The sequence below is a fragment of the Haematobia irritans genome, chromosome 1, assembly GCF_050003625.1.
Source record: "Haematobia irritans isolate KBUSLIRL chromosome 1, ASM5000362v1, whole genome shotgun sequence".
Lineage (NCBI taxonomy): Eukaryota > Metazoa > Arthropoda > Insecta > Diptera > Muscidae > Haematobia > Haematobia irritans.
In genome coordinates, this window is record NC_134397.1 from 271,309,155 (window position 1) to 271,326,905 (window position 17,751).

Consider the following 17,751-nt stretch of genomic DNA (forward strand, 5'->3'; position numbering starts at 1 on the left):
GACAAATCAAAAATAATTGATATCATCCATGAATGAATGTTTTTATGGGGTAGCAGACTAAAATATTGTAAACATAATTTTATCACTTATTATCATAACTATCTATATATTTATTTTCATTTAGTAAAAACAAAAATAAAACACTATTTCGTTTGCATCTTGAAAGCTTTTGTAAAACTACTTTATTTTTATGAACCCCTATCCGTATCTTTTTTCTCTATCTATCTCTCGCGTTTATAGTATCTTTAACACTGCTTCTACAAATTCTGTTCTCTCCTTTTTTCTTTTTGGGTTTTCTCTATTTTTGTTTTGTTATAATCGCGTATTGTGAATTGTTTTCTCCTTTAGTATATATTTTTAATACCCCTATTTTAATAAATTTAAATGATTTTTTGCTTTGATTTTGTTTTTAACTTCTATGTAAAAATAAAAATACAAAGTACATGTGTGCCAAGGTGTTCTTTTTTTATTTAATTACACATTACAATGATTATTATAATTTTTCTGTACAAAAGATATAAAATATATTTTGTTTTATTTTGCCATAAACAAAAGATTATTTTTTTTTTTTTTAAATATCAATGTTAATACACGTCAATTTTAACAATACTCTTACAAATATTCAAATCAAAACCAACAGTTCTATCTCTCCCTCCTTACACACACACCCGAAACACTTACATGCCTACATAATTTTTTTAAACATCTGAAAAGTTCAATGATATTTCTTAAAGATTTTTGGATTTTACATGCCAATAAAAATCCAATGATTTAAACTTAAGTAATTGTTATACTGAATTAGTCCGTTGATTGCTAAACTTAGATTTCCTCTCTTAAGCCTAGTACTAAGATCACGTTTTCACGCGAAAAACTGTTATATTCCATATAAAAAAGGTTAGCGCGGAATAAATGCGAAATCTTTGTTTTAAGCATTTTAAAGCAAATATTTAGACAACCATGGATTTTTCGCACGAAAAAATAGGCAGGTATATTATTTCGCATAAATAAGTTAACATCCCTGGGTTTGAGACCCTATTTACGGAGATATATGAAGATATTCGTTTTTCGCATAAACGAACTTAGTACTAGGCATTAACAAAAAATCCTAAATATGGTTTTACTAATTATTGCAAATGATTGAATTGAGTTTTGAAATATGTTGAAAATTTTAATCTGGCAGCAAGGGTTAGATAAAAATGCAGTTTTGTCCATATTTCAATATAAACATGTCGAATATAAAAAAGGCTAAAAATGGTTACAAAGGACATGAAATTGATTTTTCCGAATTTCCTTCTTAACGACTTTTAAAAAGCCAAATTGGCAACGTTGGTTATGTTGATTAATGCGCTTTACAGATTATCAGTTATTCCGGACGGAATGTCGGTGTTTGTAAAGAATCGTACAGTGTGTCGAATCGATAAGACTTGTCGGCGATGACTAAATAATCGGTAAATGTGTTATCGATCCCATAAACATTATGCTTTCGGACTTAACTTATAATGTGCACAATATATGGGACATGTTCGATACGAGCACTGTTGCCCGGAATAACTGATAGTCTGTAAAGCGCATAACTTGATGGATAATGATTCAAAGCAACAAAAAAGTTTAAATTTTTAAAAGTAGATTTTTAAAGAAAAGTTAATGTCGGTGTTTGTAAAGAATCGTACAGTGTGTCGAATCGATAAGACTTGTCGGCGATGACTAAATAATCGGTAAATGTGTTATCGATCCCATAAACATGCAGCAGTATCGATTATGCCTTCGGACTTAACTTATAAAGTGCACAATATATGGGACATGTTCGACACGAGCACTGTCGTCCGGAATAACTGATAGTCTGTAAAGCGCAGAACTCGATGGGTAATGATTCAAAGCAACAAAAAATTTTAAATTTTTAAAAGTAGATTTTTAAAGAAAAGTTCATGTTAACTTTTCTTTAAAAATGAACTTTTAAACATTTGTTTTTTTTTGCGCGATAATTCGAACGACCATTGGTTTAATTTCGTTAAAATTGTCCTATCAATCAATTTTAATCCATTTCGTCAAGGTCTGCATAGATTCAAACCGTGTTAAAAATAACATTTCAGATAATTGCATACTTTTAGGGAGCAACTAGATTAATTTCGTTTTTATACAAAATATATGTTAGTAATAGCAAGAGATTAAAAATATCATAAAAAGCCAGATTTATGATATTTTGTATCACAATAAATACTTAACTTACACTCGTAGTTTTGTCAACAAATGGTTTAAGTTGAAATCAAAACAATATGAAAAAACCATATTCGAAAAATGAGCTTTCAACGAATTGTTTTTACTTCATATAGTGGTAAACATAGCGTCCGAAATTTCTTGAAATATTAAAAATACGCATCATTGACAACTAGATACTGATATTTATACCCTTGTCATATTACAATACAATACACTAATACAACATAGTATGTTGATATTAAAACTGTCATTTACGTTAATAAATTCAAAGAAAAGTAATACACAATCGATATCCTTGAACTTTTCAAATACCCACCCATAATATTAACATACATAAAAGCATACAAAACGCCTAACACTTACTACATTAAAACAAAACTATAAAAAATACAGATTTAAATAAAAAAATCTTATTTTGCTCATTTATGCTTTTAACCAAACTAAAATGCATATTAAAAAAAATATATAATAACTCATACACTCTCATTTAGTAATAAGTTCTCCTTTGTTCATCCCTATAATTAATATATATTTCATGTAAACATTTTAAAGTAATTTCAAAATACTAATATAATATTTTTTCTATTCCACCATCACACAAAATGTGATGTTTCAAAAAAAAAAAAAAAAATAATAACCATATGCAATAACTGGTCTTGAACACATTTCAATGGAATACATATCTATACGTGTGGAACTCTATGACGATTTGAAATGGTTACAAATCAGACACATTGTGGTATGTGGACACATAACATACGAATCGGTGTCACATTTTCTAAAGGATTTTCTGCATGAAGATCGAGAAGATGTCGATGTGGAAGTGGTATTTTTACATCGGTAAGTAAAACAGTAGAAAACAATATTAGCTACCATTTTAATTTCACCTTTTTGATTTTTTAACAAATATGACACAAGATGATTTATATAACTAAATATAAGTGGAATAAATTTGCAATGGTTCGATTAGCAAACATTTTTCGATGCCTAAAATTAAAAGCATAACGTAGCGTAACGTTTTATGTTTGGCAATTCTAATGAATTGTAAGTTTTTTAATGTCTAAAAGTATGCACTTTAAGAATACTTACAAGAGTTTGCAATAATATATAAATGCCGAAAACTATGCACGTCATATTATACGTTATAATTTTATATATGATTGGTAATTCCGTAACCAATCTATGCAGATGCCTAAAACTATGCCAAGAAAAATAATATAGTACTGACTGGCAATTCTAAAGCTAATGCCTAAAACTATGCCCATAAAAGTAATAATTGAGCAATTATTGCGAGTATGGTTGGTAACTCTGCAAGTATCCAAATACAAAGCATGCAATTAATAAGTGTCAGATGAATTTGTCAATTAAAAATTTCTTGATTTTTATATTCAATTAAACTCAATATCTTTTGAAGTACTTTTGCTATATGAAATAATCACGGGTGTAGTTTAAAATGCTTTTGTTATGCATATTTGAACAGTCTTTACCTCCATTTTTAAAAACTTTCTTTAAAATCAAAGAAGGGTCCTGGACCTTTTGTATATCTAATCTTTTCATGTTTCCTTAAATTGAATCGTTGAAAGGCATCCTTAGTTTGAATGTCAATCGAACCCAAAATTATAATCTGTTCCACTTATAATAATATTCATGTTTATTTAAAATTTCCAGTTTTTATAAGTTTATATTTATATACATAAAATTTTATAATTTAAATAGTACTTGTGATTGTAAAAAGATATGTAATGTATTTTTGATTTGAAATAATTAAATTTAAGATAACATATGATATATAATGTGTACTATATAATCTTGTCTACTATAATTAGGTTTAAGTTTACTAGCAATAAGCTTAGTACATAATTTTGTAATACCAAATGCATTTAATTATGAATTCTTGTTTTTTGTACCTAATTTTGAGAGAAATTAATTTTTATGATCAAATCATAATGTGTGTTTTTTTAACTGAAACTTGAAACAATTACTGAATCAAATAGCAAGGAGCCTGATCTGGAACTAGAAGGATTATTGAAGCGCCATTATACAACAGTGGCGTTTTTTCAGGGAACCATGATGAATGCCGTCGATTTGGAACGAGTCAAGGTACACAACACCAACAATCAACCTACAATCAGACTCTGAAAAAAAAATTGAAACAAATAGCAAAAAAAAAAAAAACAAACAAATCTGTCTCAAAACCAAACAAACCCATACTCTTTGACCATCACAAAAAAAAAAAAACACCACTAAACATGAACAAATTAAAAAAATTATCCCACAAACAACTCAAAATGAATGTATGATGATAAATCCCTCAAAAAAATCATTCTCGAAAGCATATCGATCCAAAGCCTATGCAACGACATTCGCAAGAAAATCAAGACCTATTAAACAAATTGCTCAATTTTCATACAAATCTCTCAAAACCAGCAAGTAAACATTTTTCCATTTTGTTTCAGTTACACTTTAGTTTATTGTAGTTTCTCAAATTTTAAACGAAACAAACCGCAATACACCGAACAAACCATTTTTATGCATTTGAAGTGCTGCAGCACCCCCTTTTGTAAAAAGCTTATAAAAAGGACGGTTTCGAAAGACTTCCCAAAGTTCTTGAAACTGAATCGTATGAATTTATCACCGCAGCATAATTCGTTTTTCCAGAACTTCTTAGCTTATTCGGCAAGTTACAGTTTATTTCTTTCTCTTCCGTTGGGTTGTATAATGGAAAAGCATCGTATGGCTCATGCAAGGAGGCAAAAGTTTTTTGCCTCCATCCCTCGTGCTGTTTGAGTACTTTTTGTTTTTCTTTTTGAATTTTTTTTTAATCTAGTTCTTTATTTGGCAATTTATCTTATGTTGTGCCACAAAGTTTCGCTTCAATTCTAGGAAGGTCTTTTTTATTTTGATATTTTGTTTTAATTTATTTTTTTCGTTTATATTTCAAATTTATATAAAAAAACATATGTGCTTTGGAAACCTTATCAATGCTTCAATGGAATGACATTTTATTAGTAATAACTTTTGAAACTTTTACTTAGATTTAGATTGAAATCACTCCTATTTTTTGTAATTTTTTCCATAGGCATTCGCTTTCTGAATTCTATTTTCCTTTGAAATACCAACTTCCATTTTAACTTATTCCAATACCTTATTTACTAGAAGTTGTTATTATATATTTGAAAAATTTAGGATAAATTTGAATATTTTTCGTACATATATATTTTTAAGTAAACCAAAAAAAAACATAGACAAAAACTTTGTACTCTATCGTCTTTAAAATCTAATCCTATGATTCACAAATTTCGAAATAATTGAACGTTGCATTTGTAATAGTGTCTTGAGCAGTTGAATCATTGACTTTTCGATTTATTTTTAAATAAATAATTATTTATTTAAATTCAAAAAGTTTGAAAAGCATTGTACCTAGCTTAACAATAAAATGGGAAAGAACAAGTTTTTGTCTATGAATAATAATAATATTAAAATAAAACTATAAAATTTCCATATTCCTAGTATTGTATTCGTATTAATAAAATCGTATCAAAAGAAACAAAAATAAAATGTATATATTTAGTTAAGTTTTAATTTTTAAGAATTCTATTTTCTTAACCAATATTATATAAGATAAAAAAACAAATAATTTTGTATCATCAAATATTCTTCTACACATCATACAAATTTCGTGTACTTCCGGTGAATCACTTTTGAATTGAACATCATTTTGTTTTTATTCTATAAAATTCTTTTATGAAACCGTAATATCAACTTCAAAATTTCCTGCCTCATCACTCAAAACTTGAATAAACCAAAAATGGTGCAAAATCAAACACCAAATATATGTACAAAATATATATTCCTAATTTGGATCTCATCCCTAAAAATTGGTAACCTCCACCAATTGGTATACAATCATAATGCCATACCGAATTGAATGAATGCAAAATATTCCAAAAGAAAACCACCTGATTTGGAACTAGAAGGTTTATTTAAACGTCATTTTACCACAGTGGAATTTTTTCAAGGCACTATTATGAATCCCATCGATCTACAAAGGGTTAAGGTAATACGATTTCTGTTCTGTCTCACTCTCTCACAAACACACACACACACTCAGTTCATGCATTTTGTTTTTCTTTTATCGAAGTTGCTCATAACAAAAATAATCATTCATATATGTGTACACAGGAAATCATGAAGAAATGATTAATTTTAAATCTAATATGTTCATCAATGTTGTCTAAATGTAAAACTTTAATTAAATAATTAAAACGTAACGTATAGAGAACCTACAACTTCCCTCCTAACAAAACAACAACACTTGAAGTGCTCACCAAACTGTCTATATTTATCCTAATCAATAACATTTACTGTAATCCTATAGGAATGAGATTGTAATGTTATCTGTAACGAAGAATTCTCTGGTTTTTGCTCACAACAAACAGTTATCTTATGATTATAGTAATGAGTAAAATTATTTAGAACATTGTCGCCTACAAGAGAAAATAATGCCAGTATTGCCGTATTGAAGTTTGACAAGTTTCTAACAGTCAGCGTTCAGACGCATTTAATTTTTTGTAAAATGTTCATGCATATAAAATAACGGACACAGCTCAGTTATCAGTTCAAAAGTTAAATTTATATTTCTGTTATTTGGTGAAGGGTATAGCATTCCATAGCACATCCCAATATCGATTTTCCCTCCTATTACCAATGTACTTTATGAGGACGGAGCCCGTCTGGTCAATATAATCTTGTTGACGATTTGAATCATGGAGATATTTTCCTATATTTGTTTATATCTGTAGGCAGGAAAAATTTCGACGATTAACAATCCATTCTTTGTCGAAATATAAATTTTTGCGAGTTTTGTCCAAATTGATTAAAATTTAAAATATATACCCTAGTAAAAACAATGAAACAACCATGGAAGATAATTTTTTGATTTTTTGAAAATTTCATCAATTTCTGACCAATTGATGAAATTTTATTAAACATAAAAAATATTCATTTTACAATAGAAAATCATGAACAATTCTGTTCATAATTTTGACTTATTAAGGATCTAGAATTATTAACCGATTCATCTGCGCGAAAATGTACTCTTTTTCAGATTGACCAAGATATTTCTCTATGAATATTTTTGTATGTGAAATTTTTAAATAATTTAGTATCAAGAAATGGGTATATTGAAATATAAACTAGTAGGTTATGCATTACAATCTTGTTCCACTACTCTTTTAAATAAATATACTCTTTTCTTCTATTATTTTCTGTAATTTTCTCTATTTCTAACATCCTACCAAATATAATTTAGATATCATAAACAGAAATTATTATAAACAAATATTTGAGTTCAAATCACAAAAAGAAAATATGGAGCAGTAATATATAATGTATATATTTCTATAGGTATGTGTGATTAATCAGCGAATTAAATTTAAAAATATGCAAAAGATGAAACATGTAATGTAATTGATTGTTAGAAAATATATAGGTATTTTTTTATAAACATACATATATTATATAATATACATACAATATGTAAATAATAATTCTATTGAAAAATTGTATTTCTTATTGTAAATTATAAACTCGAAAAGCACAAAAATCATGCTCTAATCGCGTTGGATTTTGAATGATAGGATATGCAAATTTAAACATTAATTACTTTGGTATTTATTTTTAAATTATAAATAATAAAATATTTCCTATACAAAAACGTGATTGATGCAAATATTTGTTTTGTCATATGTATGTTCGATTGCGAACTTTCCAGTACATTATAAATTCTGCAATAAAATGATTATAAAACTGTTTACTTTCCATAATTCCATTCATATGCAAATGATTTATTGTACAAAATAGAAGATTTTAAGAGGAAACGCTATACTTTATAATATATACGATAAATGATACATTAAAGGTTGAATTACACACCATTCGTCAAACCGTGCGTTGATGGAAGGATTGATTTTTTCTGTTTGCGGCAGTCTATTCGAGCGTTTCGAGAGAAATTTCAACTCTTCAATCATCGGACGCATTGTACGCATTGAACGAATGGTATGTAATTCTACCTTAAGTACATGTTTTCTCTGACACAATTGGCTAAAATTTTCTGACGAAAGTATTCCCCAAATGCCAAAAATATTGCATAAAGCAAATGTCAAATACTAGCAAATACGGCAATTGGCAAATACTAGCTTTGTTCGAGTACCCGATAATGTTTGATACATTTTTACTGGAAGTCGTTTATTCCAAAAATCCAGCAAACGAGAGATGGAATTTGACATTTGTTTTTTCCCCATAAAAACTTTTGTACGAATGTATTCCCCATATGTCAAAAATACAGTAGCTGTCTTGTATCACAAACTTTTGCTGGAAGTCGCTCGTTTACTCCAAAAAGCCAGTAAAAGAGAGTCAGAGATAACATTAGACATTTAAGGAAAAGAGAAGTTTGTGCATAAGATTTGTTCCCACTACTGCTACCAAAATACATTCTTTTTGCCAGAATTGAAATATGGGGGTCGCTTATATGGGGGCTATATACAATTATGAACTTGATATGGACCAATTTTTGTGTGATTGGAAATCGATATATGTGAGGGATATATATAACTATAGACCGATATGGACCTAGTTAGGCATGGTTGTTAACGACCAAATACTAGCACAATGTACCAAATTTCAACTCACTGGGATGAAATTTGCTCCTCCAAGAGGCTCCAAAACCAAATCTCGGGATCGGTTTATATGGGGCTATATATGATTATGGACTGATATGGACCGATATGGCCCATTTGCAATACCATCCGACCTACATCAATAAAAACTACTTGTGCCAAGTGTCACGTCGATAGCTTGTTTCGTTCGGAAGTTAGCGTGATTTTAACAGACGGACGGACGGACGGACATGCTCAGATCGACTCAGAATTTCACCACGACCCAGAATATATATACTTTATGGGGTCTTGGAGCAATATTTCGATGTGTTACAAATGGAATGACAAAGTTAATATACCCCCCATCCTATGGCGGAGGGTATAAAAATTATGAATAATTCTGGTGTAACCGGAATTTGACGTTAGAGTTAATTTGTGTAATATTCTATTGAAATATATGTAGACAAATCAGTGTTGGCATCATCTTAATCGCAAATTGTCAAAATACATTAATTTTCTATTTATTTGTATATAATACAAATAAAATACATCAAATGTAAGGAGAACATTGCAATCTGTTTTTCGAGTTTTAGATTAAAGTTAAATAAAAAATGAGACTTACAAAATATATTTAGTGTAAATAAGACAAAAACTCACAATGTAAATAATCAATTTAATATTAAGAAAACATTTTTATGGCCATAAATATAAATATATAATTTTTCGTTTAATTAATTACTTAATCACACAGCCTTTAGAAAGTTTTACTGATTTTGTACTTAAATTTTGTTTATAGTCATTTCAAAAAGCCATTTAATGTTTAAAAAAACGAAACACTCTAATTTATTCCAAGCTTATAAATGTTGTTTCATTTCTATTGCTAACATAAAATCTATAAAATTATAACACTCATAACAGGTGCATTTAAAACTTTATTTTGTAATCAGGTCAATGAAATTGAAATAATATAAAACAATAAATAGTTTTATTTAAAACATGTAATAAATAGATAGATGTGATTTTAAGGATAACTGGCAGTAAAATAAGAAAAAATTTTGTACTCATTTCAAATTAATAATTATTGCGATACTAAAAAAACAAATACTGAGATATTCGCAAAATATAATTTTTAATTTTTTATATTAAGAATGAGCTTTTCTGTCTTATTTTAACCTGAACCAAATCCTTAAATATCAAGTTATAGAAGACAAAAACAGATAATAGCAACATTGTTAGATATCTAGAATACTATGGTCTATTTTTACAAAAAATAACCATAAATTAAAGTATATAAAATTGAAATATTTTGAAGAATAAAATTAATATTAAGTGTAATAAATGTAATTGTCAATTTAACATAACAAGATATTAGTATATATTGCAAAGTAAATGTAATATATTATTTAACAAATTATAATAATATAATTTTTAAATATTTTTTTAGATAGTAGTTTTTGTAATAGTTGCATGTTACAAATGCATGGCACTTCATATTTTAATTTTGTAGATTTGCAAGATGGTTTTCATTACCAGAAATACATATTTTTGACGAAAGTAGAAAATTATTCTAAAGATACGTGAAATAATAGAAAGCTTATCATGCAAAATATTCTTAAACCTAGAACACTAAACCTCTTTTTTACATTTTAATACAAAAACTCACTTGTTTAAAAAGTACAAAATGTTCATGTATAAAATAATTTGTTTTATTAAAAATACAACTTTTCTTGAAGAATACTAAATTTTGCAAATATTACATAAAAAAATTAAAATAAAAAGTAAATTTTTTTTCATAATTTTACAAAAATGTTGCATCAAATGCCGGGTTTAGTATTCTAGGGTTAAAGTTAGGCTCTTTAAACTTTCTAAAGACTTATTTCAGGCATGTAGAGTTAATTTGATCGCACATAATTTTCTGTAAATTTAAATGACGGACATTTTAAAATCCCCCAAAGTTTCAGTTAATCAAAAACATTTTCTTAAAAGTACCTAGGTACACTGAAAAAAATATTGTCGTGAGACCAAAGATTTCATGTCTTTAAAATACGAATGCAAATTTTGCTTAACATAGAAGACGCATTTCTCTAATATAAAACTTTTTTTCGTTGTCCAAAAGTCGATAAACTTTTCAATGATGTCGTATTGTCCTTATAATTAAGTGATTTCACTTAAAAATGGATATCATAACATGAAAGAAAAAATGTTTGGGCTACTTGACTTTAATAATTCAGAAAAATTCTTTAAATTTAATGAAATTGTCTTTAAATTTGTTGTCTTTTTGCATCTTGACTACAAAGCAAAAAATCGTTCAAATATACGACATGGTTTTCAACACTTTATTTTAAAGACGTTTTTTACTTGAAACATAGCATAATATCTATTGGAAGTCGAGTCTTAATTTGGAAAATTCAGTTGTCGTTAACTCGTTTTTAAAACACTTTAATAGCATATGAAAAAAAGCTGAAAAAGCGAAAAATTAAAATTTGCTTCCTATGTTAGAAGCAAGTACACAAAACCCAAATTTAAAAGAGAATTGTGTCTTAAAAGTATCCTTACTTGTATTCTCCGCTTCTTTGGCTCGGAATCAAAACCAAAAATTTTAAAGTAAAGACAAAATCTTTGGAACCGGGCATGCTTTTTTCAGTATAGCTTAGTAAGTATGGTACCATATGGGTTAATAAAGTTTAGTAACATCAATATGGTACCCAGTGCAGAGAATGAAGCCATTTTTGACGGCGACGGCTGACACTAAATTTGTCTATTCGGCGGTGACATTTATGAGGGTTTCAAAGCTTCTCTAAGTGGTTTCACTGCAATGTGGAACGCCGTTCGGACTCGGCTTTAAAAAGGAGATCCCTTGTCATTGAGCTTAACATGGAATCGGGCAGCACTCATTGATAAGAGAGAAGTTCACCAATGTGGTATCACAATGGACTGAATAGTCTAAGTGAGCCTGAAATATCGGGCTGCCACCCAACCTAACCTAACCTATATAAATCAATCAATATTTTGATTAATTGGCGGCTAAATTTTAGTCGAGATGAGTTGACATATTTGTAGGCGGCGTCGATTGACAAAAAATGTTCGCCGTCGCGACTCGGCGGCTTTATTCTCTGACCCAGTGTTATCGTTGTGCGACTTTAGTCGCGCCCATCAATGATTTTGAATTTTTCAACGATAACACTGAGGACACCTATATGAAAACATAGATATAGATTAGCAACTAATACTTTTTCGGCTTCGATTAGTAAATGACAAATTTACAAATTTATATAAGCTACATAAATTTGTAAATGGTTTATTCGGTTGAAAGTACTAACCATAGTTACCAAGGTACTAACCATAAAACATAGAACATTTCAAAATACATTTGGGAAACAAATTAGGGCAGTCTCAAATTATTTTGAAAGTATTTAAATAGAGCGACACTGACATCCTTTGTAATATTGGGGAGTCCAAGTAGATACGATTGGACCTCACAATTGGCCCCTTTAGATCTATGCAGATATACATAGAAATTATGATCAGATCTAACTCCATAGTAATAAGATATGATTAGATTACTCATGACTAATAATATCAAATTAGGCCTTTCATTTTTTAACTTGGGATACGAAAAATATTCCTATAATACGAAGGAAAATGTCTACTACACTTAAGCGTTTGAGAATCTAAGTTAATTTGCTAGAATACCCATGAAAGAATGGCTGGATTTAATTAGATATGATTAGATCTCAAAACTGGCCCTGATATGATGAACTATCAGAATTAACTACATAAAGGGCTATATATAATTGTATCTTGGCCAACATTGAGATCTGATCAAATCTAACTCCATAGCAATTATCATCATATCTTACCAATTTTAGAATCTGCTCATATCAAATTAGATTTATCAATGATTACTCGGGTAGGTAGTCAATTCACATATTCTAGAAACTTCATATAAGTTTGCACTATTAAATTTATAACAATAAAATATGAAACATTTCTACCTATACTTATAATTGGTTTCTACGATACCTAAGCATATAATAAATTTAATTAGTTTTAATTAGTATTTCTCACATTTGACCTGATCACTACTCACCGCAAAAACAAACACATAGCTGATATTGTAAATTATCACTTTAACACAGCACCAGTTATAAAACAAAATAAGTTATTGCATGGTGAATGTTTACAATTATTTATTATTTAATGTTTGTGTAGAGCTTGCAAATGTAATTTAGTTCTTCCTAGCCAAAAGCACATAATATATATTTTTAAAGAAAGAAAAAGAGAAACATATTTATCAAATTGTTTTATTTCATTTGAATTCTTTTGTTTTTGTGTTTGTTCATATGTATATCTTTTGCATATAAATAAATGCTTCCTTCAGTCATGATACTACATAAATGGGCTTTCAATTGTTGACTTTGTGTCACCCTACATACTTAATATTCGTACATACATACATGTCATGTCAAGTTGCATAAGAACTTTGTCCCAAACAAAACTTATTTCCAAAACAACTTTTTTATGAAATCAAAACATATTGAAATAACCCCCGTCTCACATAAATATAAATGTTCAAAATTATGACATTCTACATTCATATTCACAAAATTAAAAAAAAAAAATTAAACACACACTCATTGTACCAGCCCACAAAACACCACTTACCACTACTACTACTACAACTACTACTTCATACTAAATAATCCCCAAACAAATTTAAATAAGACAAAAATTGTTGAAAAAATCTATGAATTAATAACAACAAAAAAACATAGAAACTGACAGAGACCACTTTAAATGTATAATAACTTTATTATATTCTTCTATAATACTATTATATTATAAAGGTCCATGAAGCTGATGCCTGTTTAGTGCTGGCAAATAAATATTGTCAGGATCCAGATGCCGAAGATGCTGCCAATATAATGCGCGTCATTTCTATCAAAAATTATAGTGATGATATAAGAGTTATTATACAATTAATGCAATATCACAATAAGGTAATAATATTGGTTTTAAATTCAATTCAATATTGCTAGAGTACTAAAACAAAAGAAAAGTAAAAGAAATTATGAAAAAAAAAAATAAACACACGCACTCTCTTAAAAAACGTATGCATGTATACCGGAAGTGGATATTGAGTACGACCACTTGCGTCAAGAGATTAAGCAGGTGGCGATAATGATTTTTTAAAGCAAAAGCTCTGTAAACTATTTGTTGTTGTAACTCGTTTGTTATATGTATTGTGTTGTCACCCTCTGTGTGTGCTATAACCACCAAGTCCGTTCATGGTCCATAATGTCCTAAGAAATCGATCACCTTTGATCATTCATTCACAATACCACAAATCGGTGAATGAACGTTTGCCTCTCCCTCTATCTTTTGATCCTGGCGGATCATTCATTCAGTTTATAGAAAAAAATCTCTCTTTTTAATGAACTTAAAATAAGAAAGCTCAATACCACATATCCACTTAATACTCGTTGTAACAATGCGCCATTGATCCTTCCAGTAGAAAATGATGACTTCCCCGGGAAGTTGTTGAGTTGTTCCGTAAACGGCTTTTGATGTTGTTAATGTTCAATTTTTTGTATTTTATAAGCAATTTTTATTTGTAATTCCGAAATCCATTTATAGGCCTATTTACTAAATATTCCTTCGTGGGATTGGAAACAGGGTGACGATGTCATCTGTTTGGCTGAGCTGAAGCTGGGTTTTATCGCACAAAGTTGTTTGGCGCCAGGATTTTCCACCATGATGGCCAATCTGTTTGCCATGCGTTCATTCAAAACGGTAAGTTCGATTCTCTCACAAAAACTAACAAAATCAATCGTTTCTATTGGGTATCCTGTGGGGGAAAATACCCAAAAAGAGTTACTTTCAACCATCACATCAACTATCAACAGAAAATCAAAACGAAAGCGAAAAAAGATCCATATGGCCTCCACCATATCTATGATGTAAGCTAAGAGAACCCCATTCTATTGCATATAAAGCAGTAGAATTCTCAAATAACTTTTTTAGATCTATGAAATGTTGATATATGGCAACTCTACAATCATATTTCTCCTTCGCACATATCACTCTTACTACCACTTAGATAAAACAAAACAAAACCAAAACAAATTTTCAATAAACTTTGTATACTGATTTGATTGATTTGCTACAGTCGCCAGACATGCAGTCTTGGACAAATGATTATCTTCGTGGCACAGGCATGGAAATGTACACAGAAACCTTGAGTCCGACATTTATCGGGATACCATTTGCTCAGGCTACTGAGTAAGTTTACAAAAACATAAATGCAGGCAGTTGTTTTTCGATCTGAAAAAAATTATAAGTTTAATGAAAAACCTACATATTTTACACTATTATCAAAACCTAATACTCGTATGTCTATGGATATATTTTACATTTAATTACACTTACAAAAATACACAATGTTCCAATTTGAATTCCATGTTTATATGTTTTCGTTTAATATTTCTGTTCAACATATGTCGAAATTATTTCATTATTCTTAGTTTTATTTTGACTTTTCATTTGTGTTTTTTTTAATGTAATATTAATTCTGAATTGATGTTTTCACTGCAATCTCAACGTCAAGTTTTTGAGTTCGATATAAAATCTGAAAATTAGTTAAATCCTGAAATATGCAATATACCGACAAAATGTTACGCTCTGGAATATGTACCATGTAGGTATTCAGTTATTACGAAGATACTGCAATATATTTTCAAGCTGAATGTATCTACAACATATGGTAATACTTACATGTTTGGTTTCCAACATATCAAGATTTAACACTGATCCAAATTTGATCACGTAAAATAAATTGGTCTTTAAGCTCGTTTTTTGGTCTTAACTGATATAAAAAACAAAAGCTGGTGATATTTCTGAGTGTTTCAAAGTTTTTGTAAGTGGTTTCTCGATAATATAAAACAACGTTCTGACTCGGCTATATACGCAGAGAAGGAATATGATCATTGATCACTTCTTAGAACAAAATGTTATTTTTGGATTTTGGAACATACCCCCAAAACTGCCAACACGCAACACTGACATAGGAGAACATGATAACGTTGTATAAAGTCTCAATTCAACTGCCAGTATTGTTCCGTTGGAGTATTGTTCCAATTTATACGGTGTAAGATATTTTCTACTCCCAAAAATCTGCCCAAGTAAATTTACCCACTAAAAACCCCTCAAACATGAACTTTGGATGGTGGGAGGGAGGTAACATTTTCCCGATAAAGTTTCTCTGGTGGATATTTCGTTTGCGTACCGATAACACAGTTTCCCAATATAATTCTTTTGCGAGAAAAAAGTGTAAACACTCTATAATAACGTCTATACATGTTAGACGCTATAAATAGCAAATACAGTGAAACCTCTCAAACTTGGACACTCTGAAAATCGGACACCTCCCAAACAGGAACAGTTGTCTTGGGACGTTTGCTATATTAATACATTAAAATTAACCTCTCAAACTTCCCAAAGGTGGGTGTTCACTTGATATAACAATGCATTTATTTGGGTGGCAGAAATTTTTTCTAGAGGTGCATAGCGGGATTTATCACCCATTTCCGATTATAAATAACTGAGTTGATAAAGTGATTTTTTGATACATTTCGTCTGCCAAAAGCACCGTGGCACGACCGCGAGCCATTTGGTACTTTTTCATCACAATTACTCTATATAAAGTTATTCTGCCCTAAATGTGAACGTTTCTCAGATATCAACTCAACTCTAAAAAATTATAAATAGCGGACATTGAAGAAATAAACATATACAAAAATGAGGATATTTTAGTTTTAATTACAGGATCTCAACATTTTTGAGAGGAATTTTATCTATACCACATTCGTCCTCAAATTTGAAATGTGATATTTTTTCCACCACACTGAGGAACAGAATATTATAAGATATTGTATATATTTGAAATGCGCAGAAGGAGACGAATGTCTTTAGCAATAATGCTTAAAGCCGCTCCCTGAGCCGGTTGCCACAGTTGGTGGAATTCTACAAAAAATTATAATTTTTTTACTGCCACCGTGGTGCAATGGTTAGCATGTCCGCCTTGCATACACAAGGTCGTGGGTTCGTTTCCTGCTTCGACCGAACACTAAAAAGTTTTTCAGCGGTGGATTATCCCACCTCAGTAATGCTGGTGACATTTCAAAGCTTCTCTAAGTGGTTTCACTGCAATGTGGAACGCCGTTCGGACTCGGCTATAAAAAGGAAGTCCCTTGTCATTGAGTTTAACATGGAATCTAACCTAAACTAACCTAACCTACTGTGGATTGGTAGAATTCTTGATTTTGGTAGATTTTGCAAAGAGGTACTTCTTCATAAATTTTCTATTGAAATAAACTTTTGACAAAATGTTCTATAGAAATAAAATTTTTACAAAATTTTCTATAGAAATAAAATTTTTACAAAATTTTCATTAGAAATAAAATTTTTACAAAATTTTCTATAGAAATAAAATTTTTACAAAATTTTCTATAGAAATAAAATTTTTACAAAATTTTCGCAGAAATAAAATTTTTACAAAATTTTCGCAGAAATAAAATTTTTACAAAATTTTCGCAGAAATAAAATTTTTAATTTCCTGCAGAAATAAAATTTGACAGAATTTTCTATAGGAATAAAATTTTGCAAAATAAGATCTTTTTTAGAAAATCTAAAAGAATTTTACAAATCGGTCTAGATTTAAATATACGTATACTTTTACAACAGTCTTTAAATGTAATTTTTGTTAATTTTAGCACTTTTTGGCTTCGAAAAGTACTTTTTTTAACACATTTTTACTACTTTTTCGGCAACATCATTTATCATCCCCGATAAATAACTGCACCCATAATCTAGTGACAGG

General features: G+C 29.3%; 1 protein-coding gene across 48 annotated transcripts in view; it reads left to right on the forward strand.

Annotated features, from left to right (window-relative positions):
* Nucleotides 1-17,751, forward strand: part of slo (calcium-activated potassium channel slo) — a 165,564-nt gene that overhangs the window by 100,712 nt on the left and 47,101 nt on the right. For 30 of the 48 annotated variants that reach the window (XM_075294203.1, XM_075294082.1, XM_075294232.1 and 27 more), the window contains 4 exons: nt 2,947-3,057; nt 6,169-6,274; nt 13,721-13,873; nt 14,511-14,666. In XM_075294203.1, coding sequence (XP_075150318.1) covers nt 2,947-3,057; nt 6,169-6,274; nt 13,721-13,873; nt 14,511-14,666 — 526 coding nt within the window. Of the gene's footprint in view, nt 1-2,946; nt 3,058-4,211; nt 4,318-6,168; nt 6,275-13,720; nt 13,874-14,510; nt 14,667-15,042; nt 15,156-17,751 lie in introns of all 48 variants that reach the window. The other 18 variants (XM_075294179.1, XM_075294212.1, XM_075294268.1 and 15 more) reach the window with 3 other exon arrangements.